The sequence below is a fragment of the Hippichthys cyanospilos genome, chromosome 2 (genome assembly GCF_059441005.1).
Source record: "Hippichthys cyanospilos isolate Australia breed blue-spotted pipefish chromosome 2, RoL_Hcya_1.0, whole genome shotgun sequence".
NCBI lineage: Eukaryota > Metazoa > Chordata > Actinopteri > Syngnathiformes > Syngnathidae > Hippichthys > Hippichthys cyanospilos.
The window spans coordinates 10950884-10961698 of record NC_142370.1 but is presented as its reverse complement, the minus strand read 5'-3'; the positions used below and the strand labels follow the sequence as shown (position 1 = coordinate 10961698).

Sequence of the window (10815 nt, the reverse complement as noted above, 5' to 3'; positions counted from 1 at the left end):
GTGCCTTGACCTCTGCCTCCACATGTGGCCTCCAAATGAGGTTTGGTCAAGCAATTTTTGTCTCTCTGTGTTTCTTTCAATACTCATACCTGACTATAAATCATAGCTTCTCAATTATATTTTTCTTAGCCCCCCAGGAAGCAGAAAACATTTTGCGCCATCCCTCACTTTCTACGCCGACCATAAATAATATTATTATTATTAAGTATAAGTATGCCTAAAACTGTAGGAAAAGCAATATGAACCAACTTTTTTTTACAGCATTTATACAGGTTGAAGGTTTGTTAAGGCAGAAAAAACTTAAGTGCATCAAAGTGCCTGAAAAAGAAAGACGCCAATCATTATTTATCGCGCCCCCCAGAAGGAACTGCCCCACTATTTGAGATGTACTGCTGTCAATAAGAGCACAAACACTAAAAAAAATATCAAATGTAATAAGTGATCAAATCAAGTTCTCGCACAGGGAAGAATTTCCAGATATGTGGTGTTGAGACCATTTACTTTCGTTTGTTCTTGTGCATGGCTGTGAACATAAAACAATGGCTACTGATTACTCAAGACAAATAGTGCCACAAGTCTGACAAGAGCATCCTTACAAACCCGAACCTCCAAAAGCTCACAGTTGATCAAACAAGCACAGCCTGCACATTGTACCGTTTCCTGTATGCAGTCGACCCTCAGCAACTCACAGTTTTGGCACTCCTGGCTTTGCATATTCGCAAATTGTTTTTAATTGTTTTTGTTTTTTTACATGAATTTTTGTTTGTATTTTAGTAAAGATTTGTTTGAGGTCTCTTTCCTTTATTCCTCCAATTTTCATAGGGAACCTACACCGAATGTTTATCAGTTTTTTTTTTAAAGAAATATATATATATATATATATATATATATATATATATATATATATATATATATATATATATATATATATATATATATATTTCTTGCAATATAAACTCAATGGTTTTGCCATCAAGTCAAAATGACATGCAAAGTGAGTTACGCACTGCCTTGGCTCAAAACACACATCAAGAGATTAACAGGCTGGCTCTGAATGTGAAGCGCCAGTGTTAAAATTAAACAGGGACAGAGAAACTGAGGAAAAGCTCCCCAAAGTCAACGGCCTCATTCATCTTCATTAGTACGTGTGAGCTGGATTGTGAGTTAAAGAAAAGGTAATGTGTGGACTCTCCCCTTTTCCAGGCAGAGGCGTGAGGCCTCACCCTCTTCCCAACGAGGACCCTTTGCCTGACGTCAACTGTAAACCGCGCGCACAACTGTGTGATGCCATTCAGGCACAGGTCTGGGTGGAGTCGCCGGCTGGCAGCCTACACAAGAAAGCTGGGCTTGTTCCACAAGACCAGAACATCGCAGCACCGATGCAATAGGTTTCCCATCATACAATGGAAGCTTGTTTACAAACGGAGAAGAAAAGGTGTGTCCTGGGAAAAAGTAATATGGGCTAAAATTAAACTCTTACACCCTGTGTGTCGACATTGGACACGGTGTTACCAGGTAAATGGGGTGGTTCGGGGCAAGAACAGGATACAGGAAATTGGCTTGCTTAAAGGGGGAAAAAAAGGTCAAAGTCATCAGCAAAAATAATGGCTGGATTTGTTCACATTCTCAAGCAAGTCCCCATGTACTTTAAATAAAAAGTCAAAAGTAAGAAAAGCAGCAGCTAATTTGCCGTCGACCTTTCTGTCACACTTTGCATTAGACTATTACATTCCATTTATCCATCCAAATAGCCACATGAAATTACAAAGTAACTACAAAGTTTAAAATGTCCCGGCGGGTTATCTGTCAAATAAAAGAGCAGTGAGCTTATTTCGACTGAGCCTTGATGTTAGCTCAGGGGCACGACACTCACATATGTGGCTGTTGCACGGAAGTGTTTGTGATTATTTGTTCAAGAAGGTGGAGGTTTACTGCCAGGTTTGCCTTCAGACCAAATCAATGCACATGGACATGTCAAGTCAAAGATTCCAAGATGGCTGGCAGATTTGATGGACGGAGAGCCAATGAGCGATATCAGCTATTTATTCTAAGGGTTCAATTTGTTTTTCTTTAACTTCTATGATGAGGATTTTTGATTGCCCCCAATCAGGATATGAGGTTTTAAAAAAAAAGGTTGCGTTTTTTTTCTAGATTCATGATAACTTCCTGAGACCCATCCTTTTCATTTGCACTCACTGTCATATACATTGTTTTTGGTCCAGAGCTTTGGACATTCAAAAGCCTTCCTACTTAGAACTATTATGCTCAGTAGATGAAATCCTGGCCTTTTCCATGATGCCTCACGTTGTTTGGGTGGTTTGCAATTGATTTTGCTGTCCTATTGACGCAAAATAGATACAACAATGGACACAAATGAAGAGGTTGACTCTGAAGACTGTATGGATAAGTGGTTAAGATAATGGGTGTGTAAATGGATGTGTCATCATGACACAGATGATCAGAAAACCTTTTATCACAAATGTATCAAAATTCAATTCCAAAAGTTTCCCAAGCTTTTTCTTTGCCACTACATTCCTGTCTAAAACCTTTTTTTTTTTTTTTTTTTGGCCATTATGACTGTTTTGATACTGTGTAGAAATTTGGAAGACAGAAAAAAAATTCTCACTTCAAAAATGAAGTATCAATTTTGGAGGGAGCGCAGGAGATGTTACGCACCAGTGTGATGAAGTTTCCCTCTCAACAAGGCTGATCTGTTTACCCCAAAAACCTAGACCAACTATAGACCAAACTATACTCTGGTTCTGATCTCTTTTTCCCACTGTGGTTTGGAATGATGTCACCATGGGGAATATAGCATCATGAATATTAGAGTTTTTCCTATGCAATTTGAAATACAGTTTCTATAATTAGGTGAAGGTCAATTCAGCTCCTTCAGTTTCAGTGGCAACACATTGTCACATTAAGGGAGGGTGTGTGGGAGGAGATATGTAAATTGGACCTTTGGGGTCCTATTAGTGGCACCCAAAATCACCGTCAGTGCGCTGTCAGACTTCATTGCATGCAGGCACTCCCATGAACGAGTCAGCATCCTCTCATTAGCTTTCTGCTTTAAAGCACACCGGAAAAGAGTTTGAATGAGTACATTTTGGGGTATTTCATGAAAGGGGAGTTTTAGGGTCCGTGGGGATTTCTATCCGATTTTTACTTGGGAAACTTGGATATAAAGCAAATAAAGCTCCTAATGGCGACACCTCTTTTTATCTCAATGATGCTCTATTTGTGGATTGGAGAAGCAAAGCCTTACAGACTGCTCCATTATAGTGACTACAGATCTGGATTGATTGATCACCACGGCCAGGGGAAACCCACCAGCAGACACAAGTAAGCCTTCATTCTCTCACCTAGCAGGTCTACAATACTCAAATTATAATTCTCTGCATATTTTCACTTTTTCCCCCTCCTCTTAAAAAGGAACCACTGTGCTTATGTGATCGAAAAGACAGTGTCCTTCACTTTGCAAGATGGGGCGGCCCCATATGTCAAAGTGGATTACAACAAGTGTTCCTGGCAGAAAAAATGTCCATCTCTTATGTGAGTGATGTTATTATACTTTGTATTTGTTATATTTACATATAAATATCAATCCTATTCATATGACATTTCCAGCTAATGATGACAAAACATATATCTTTGACTTGATAGATTCGCCTAATCCTAGGATACTTAGTAGGTTGTTTGAAGGAAAAGCTCAAAGAAAGTCTTTTCACATTGTTGTGGTGTTTTAGTTCTTGAGATCGTTCTTGGTCTCAAGACCACTTTCTAAGAGTTTTGGTCTCGTCTCAGATTCTAAGGCATTTTTACACTGTCTTGCTCTTGGACAGGGTTGACTCGGGATGTTTGATTCAGACAAGTTTAGGCCAGGCTAGTACTACTGTGATCAGTTCTTTGCTTAGATTTGACATTTCTTTCATTGTACTATTAAAAAAAAAAAAAAAAAAAAAAAAAAAAACTGCAAAATTCAATTTTGTTGGCAAAATAAAAGCAAGTAAAAAACTAGTTTTTTACTTCTTTGTTTGGAGGGGATATTTTTCTTTGATATACAGTGATCCCCCCCTACTTTGCGGTTAATGGGGGCTGTCAACGCCCCGTGAAGTCTGAAATCCGCAAAGTAGGGTATCAGTTCCTCGATTTCTATGCACGCCCCAATATAGCCGCAGTAACCATAAACAATCCTTTTTTTTTTTTTTTTTTTGATGAACTTCACATTTATTTTGGCTCATGTATGGTGTATCATGTAACATCTGTTGAATTAAAAATCAACAACAATCTTAAAGTCAGTAAACTAACATATAAACACTTAATCTATGAATTTACTGTATTTTTAGCCGACATTAGCGGGTTAGCAACAACTAACAACTACTAACTAGAAAGTGCAACCTCTAAACAAACGAACACAAAACAGAATAAACACTCATCGCTTGCTAAACATAGGCAGTAGCGTGCGTTATCAACGTAAATGATAATAAACTATAAATATCACGTCACAGTAACGAGCCGAATGACTCAGAGAGAACGTAAATCAGGAAACGGAAATGCAACGCGACTCGACAAATTAAAAGCATGAATTTCAAAAAAAGATAAAAAACGTCACGAACTCTAACGCTTGAAGATTTCTTAACATAGTTATTAACTAATATTACTTCGTTATTTGATTAATACAGTACTGTATAATGTACTTTTTTGCTTTTTTAAATTTTTGTACATTTTTGCACATTTTTTAAATGTTTTTTTAATTTTGAAATATGTTTTATTTTTCTTGGAAAAAAACGCTAAGTACTGAGACCGCGATATCCGAGACCGCGAAGTAGAAGGGATCACTGTATACAGTTTTGGTCTTGTCTCGGCCTTCGTTAGAAAAAGTCTCGTCTTGATTCTTTTTAGTCTCAATAATCACTTGGTCTCAGTTTGTGTGGTCTTAACGACAACATTAGTTTGTTCTCCTCAGGTATCGTCTGATCTACAAGCCAATGTATAAGGTGGCCCATAAAACAGTCACCGAGTTAGAGTGGCGCTGTTGTCCTGGGTACTCTGGCTATGACTGCATGGAAGGACCCCCACCTTACCAACATTCCATGAAAAGCATGCCACCATTCAGAGGCCCTCAGTTCAAAGGACCACAATACAACGGTCCCATTTTTAAGGGTTCCATTTTCAAGGGCCCACCCATTAACCAGCACATGAAAGCTAACCCATGGAATCAACCCAAAGGACCTCCCACCAGTGGCTTTAACTCTTACCCAATGCATAACTTTGGACTGCCGAGATCCAACTATCCAGACACCTCTTTTGAATCATATCCAGACGGGCCCGAGCCCATCCCGGACCACAGCGAAGAACATCACACAGCGCCTGAACAAGAGCAAGATCGTAACCCAGGGGCAGGGGAGCAAAGTCCACAAGTAACACTTGCTCCTGCCAACGGTGAACCAAGCGAAGGTGACCCTAAATCCGTATCACTACAGTCTGCTTTTATGTGTATGATACTTTTACAAATGTGATTGACACTGTTGTAATATATGTCTTCATTATCATAGGCCTGGCTCTAGACAGTGAGACCGAGGAGAGAATATTTCGAATGGAGGAGGATCTACGACGTCTGAACCAGGGACTGCAGTCCCTGAGGGGGACAGTGAATGGCCTGGAGGACAGCCTTCGAGCGTCTCTAAGAGAGGATGCCAACAGGATGCTGACAACTCTGCTCTCTGCTGCCCCCAGTCCTCTTTCTGCTCCTTCCATAGCCTCCAGTCCCACCACAGTAGGCTTTGCAGAGATTCCAGGGGGCGATCCTGAAGCTGACGCTATAGATGGCAAACACGTCTTTCCAGGTCTCACAGAACTGAGCGGAAGAGTTGAAGAGCTCAGAACTGAGCTGCGAGCCAAGACAGAAGAACTTCAGGAGCTAAAAGCCACAGTGATGACACATGGCGGAGCCCTGGAGAAGATATCAACCAGAGGAGGCGCTGTTTCAGAGACGACCAATCTTGAGAGAAAAGACCAAAGGGATACAGAGCAGCTCTTGGATGCCAGACTGAGTGCAGCCAGGGCAGACATTCTGGGTGGATTCGAGAGGCGTGTGGAGAGTGCAGAGGGCCGATGCGAGGAGAAAGCAGAAGACATACGTCGTCAATGTCGGAGGGAGCAAGGTGAAAGACAGGAACAAATGCAAGATGCCTTGGAAGAAAATACGAGCGACTTAAGGACAGAGATAAGGAGCCTCCAGGTACAACTTCAAAATTTGAGCACAAGAGAAAGCTGCTGCACTGTTCTGAGTGGACTGAGTGACAGGGTGCAGCTGGTGGAAACATCGGTGGCAGGCCTCAATCAGTCTCAGAAACATCTAAAAGTAGAGTTGGGAGGTCATAAAGACCACATTGACGCACTGCTGGAGGGGCGCCTTAAATACGTAGAGACTAAGCTCAACCTGACGGGGCAAGTGGTAAAGAGGAGCAGCGTCTCAGACAAAACTGAGACAGGACAGGGCCTGGAGGCCAGAATGGAGGGCAAGTTGAGAGAACTCGAGAGACGCCTACTGATGGCTTTAGAGGAACTCGGTAACGCCACTGCCCCTGCGCTTCTTGAGGGACATGCTGTTCCGACCCTGGAGACAGAGCTGGAGTCCCTCCGAGGGAGACTTGAGATGGACGTGGATAGAGTGCAAAAGCACCTGAGCAATCTGGAAATTCTTTGTTCTTCTTCTTGTTCCTCAGCTAAAAGACCCTCAGAGATTCAGAGGGACTCTGTCTCCTCAAGTAGAGACCTGCCAGAAGATCAGAATGTCAAGGGGTTACTAGAAAGGCAAGGTGAGCATTTGAACAGCCTCAACATCACACTCCAGAACATCATGAGGCATTTGACAGACATGGAGCAACAAGAAAAAGAACAGGGTGAGCTCATGGTCCTAAAGTTCGATGTTCGTTCAGTCAACCGCACCCTGAATGGAATTCAGGAATCACTGGGGACCGTAGTGCACCAGGTGGGACGGATGAACAGCTCCTGGCATGAAAGAGAGTTCCGATTGGCCGAACAGATGAAGGTTGTCGTCCAGCTGGTTCGACATCAGGCATCCATGCTTGGTGCAGGTGAGCGCAAACTGGGCCGGCTCAAGGGCGACTTACAGGAAATGAAGAGACGGCTTGCCAACGAGGTCCAAGGCTGTAGAAGCACAGCTATGGGAGTGCAAAAAGAGGTGACAGTGGTCGGTGGACGTGTTGCCTCTGTGGAGGACCAATGTAAAGGTCTTAGTAATTTAGCAGAAGATCTGGAGAGAATTAGGGAGGAGCTGGACAGGCAATCAAATGGCTTTCTCCTGCAATTCAATGGGACTCTCTTCAGCCACTCCCAGCAATTATCTGAGCTGAAGGACGAAATCAGAAACTGCACCTTGAAGACTGAGTCAGCACAAAAGAATTTGGAGCCAGATATACAACGCGGGGACACATTTACTTCAAAGTAGTTACCCTTCTAAGGAAATACACGCAAAGCTCAAAATGTTTTTTAGTTTATTTTGTTTTTTGCTGTTGATGTTTTTGCAAAGCAGTTTTGTGAATCATTGACCAACTTTGGGTAGCATTTTTTACATTTTCTCAAACTTTTTTTGCAGGTTAAACCCAGAGACCTGAAGCAACATTTTTTTCCACATATAATAACGTGACATTCTTAACAATAATTATATTTTTTTATTATTATTGTTGAATGCAATGGCCGCTTTTCTGTCTGCGTTTAAAATATCTGATTGCATTTGAATGCTGCTTGCAGAGACTTGTATCATATCATACGTTAGCATAACTGAAAAATGGCTCCTTAGTGTTCTTTATCAGTGCTTCGATATGACTTTTTTAATGGTGATGTTGATGTTGGTCTTGATATAATTTGATGAAAATAATTTGGGATAAAGGAGTCATAACGATGAGTTAAGCTAATCGGAAAACATCCACCACTGAGGAACATCTTCAAAATAAAACCCTGAGAAGGCTATTGCATTGACATCCATTATTAATTGATGTGTTTTATTTTGAAGTTGGCCTCTGTATTGGTTGGTGGCATGTTATGTTATGTTGTTACACCTTCTTTGGCATGGCGGTGGCCATCAAGTACACACATAAGTACATGAATACAAAATAGAAAAAAATGCTTGCATCATTTTTTCAAGTACCTTAAAGTAATTACCCCAGGACTCATTTCATTCCTAGTTTCCCAAAGTATAGCAAAGTATACGACGCACGTATAGTTCTTTGCATATGTTGTATATGACCTAGGTGGGCTTTTCTCCTTATCCGCCTGAGATGACTACTCCTACAGCAAATGTGCAATGTGAATTGAGCATGCAGCCTTCACAAGAACGCACACATTTTTTGCTGAGCAATCCAGCAACCATGTGCAGCCTTAACCATGGCAATTGTTCTCTATAGATTACGGCTTAAGTCTGACTAAATCTGTCATTCAAAAACCATTTATGACTGTCGGTGGGCAACTGATTCTCAGTTTAACGAGTCCATGTGTTTAGATGAGATTCAGAGTCAAACATTTAGGTTCTAACAGCAATTCAAAGCCACTTATTTTGAGCCTTGTGCATTATATGTAAAGAACACAAGGGGTGAATCTTTTGCTGGTGTTGTGGAAAACCGCTAGCACCTCCTTATTATTTTGTCATTGGTCTTTGTAAAGGGTCAAACCTGCACTGATATCCAGTTTAACTCGCTGCAAATTATTGAATGCAGCTAACCAACTGCACTCTTAATGTTGCGACTACAAACGTTTACTTTTACTTGACTCACCAAGGTGCTAAGTCTTTTTGTTGTAATGTGTTATCATTTTGAACACCGGCAAAATGTTTCTTACTGTGTTGTTTATGCGTGTATGATATTTAATTTTTTTTTAATACAATGTTTTAGTTTTTATACATTGGATACTAAATTTCACAACATTTTTTATATAATTAAATGTTTTATTTCTTTGCCTTGAACACGGAAATAAACTTTCTGTACTGCACAATTTTTTTGGGTGACCATATGTTTTTGTCCATGCACAAAGCAAAAGGCACCATGAAGTTGTGACAACATCTGATGCAAGGAAGTAAGCATTCTACAAGAGGGTGTTGAGAGGGAACAACTCATTATTTCAGACACCCCACTACGAAAAAATAAAGACATTCTGTCCCATCAGAAAATTAACTGAAGTAATTTCAAAGGGCCTGGTCAACCAGGATTCCAGTAGCATAATTTTCTGTCCGAATCCATTTTGCAGCCCCCCCCCCGAGTGGCACAGACTGCATTCAGCATTCCAATTACAGTGCTGAATGTGACCTAGCTGAGAATCTTTGTCGGACAAACAACCATTTCAATGAGAGTTACGTAGAGGATGAACTCACTGCAGTCTTTATTTTCATCTGTGACATCAGGCACACAGAATATAATCGAAACTCATGAAATGTCACTGAGGGCTGAAAGGAAACGTGACTGAGAAGAAAAGGTTGGGGGCTACTGTAGATCTCCCTATTCCGCTGTTTTTGTGTTTTGCTCGAAAAGTATAAACAATCCAAAGTATCAGCACGAGAACCAATCATTATCAGATTTTTTTTCCCCATGTGTCTTTAATATTTATTTCAAGGTTCCTAAAAGAGTTCAGCATAGAGACAACAATAATCTTGCTTGTTTCCAAGTCGATGTTTCATGAGCCTTTCCATGGACAGGATTTTGCATCTCGTTCTCGGCAAGAACTCAATCTGTCATTGGTCGTTCCGTGCAAATAGATTACAAAACTAAAATTTGGCACAAACGCAGAGGACAGAAGATACAGCAACGATCACTGAGCACTGAGGTGCTTTTAAAGGTGAATCACTCGATAGAGTGTCCTCGATGTTTTGTTTTTGTCCACCTTATGGTGATGGTTGGCGATTGGACAGTTTGCAAGTTGGCTCAGAGAGAAGCGTGAGGATGACCTCACCTTTGGTAGGGTAAACAAGCCCTGAGTGCACCACAGAAATGCAGCGATTCAGTTCACACTAATATTTAATCATAATTTGAGGGAAACGTTGAGGGGTGACAGTACACTTGTTTAGAGGCGCAAGGAGATGGGCGGCGGGAGGCGGGAATAGATGCATCCAACCTGCTGGTGCTAGCAGAATAAAGGGACCAGTAGGTAATCTCATTGTGCATAATTTACAGGACAGCATTGATTTTCAAACAATGTCGTTAGGCTAAAATACATAGTTTACCTTTCTCCTAATCTTAATGGGTCTAGTCTCTATAACTAGCTATGGACCAAAATTGGCCAGGGTACATCAAATAGTGCTCTCATATTCAAAATGTGTATACTCAAACTCAAAGTCAAACACAAATTTAAATAAATATCAATAAATGTCATTTTATATTGACAAGTTAAAAAAAATCTCTCTCTTTCTCTCTATACTGTATATATATATATATATATATATATATATATATATATATATATATATATATATATATATATATATATATATATATATATATATATATATATATATATATATATATATATATATATATATATATATATATATATATATATATATATATATATATATATATATATATATACACACACACACACACACACACACACACACACACACACACACCGGTATATAGACTTTTTATATTCAGAAAGCAATTTTGAATGACACCAATGCCAGTGTAACCTAATATGACAAGCAGCCTTTTCTCATCCAGTTTCTGAAAATTACACATACACGAGGGGAACACAGTCCACATGACCACACAGATCTTCTGATGAGGCGTGATTCACACGTGTAAA

General features: G+C 40.2%; 1 protein-coding gene across 1 annotated transcript; it reads left to right on the top strand.

Annotated features, from left to right (window-relative positions):
- Window positions 1-3196: 3196 nt before the first annotated feature.
- Window positions 3197-7987, top strand: emilin3a (elastin microfibril interfacer 3a). The gene is made up of 4 exons (XM_088408386.1): window positions 3197-3342; window positions 3433-3552; window positions 4967-5457; window positions 5556-7987. The coding sequence occupies exons 1-4, from the start codon at window positions 3203-3205 to the stop codon at window positions 7472-7474; spliced, it is 2670 nt and encodes an 889-aa protein (XP_088264512.1). The 5' UTR covers window positions 3197-3202; the 3' UTR covers window positions 7475-7987.
- The last annotated feature ends 2828 nt before the right edge of the window (window positions 7988-10815 follow it).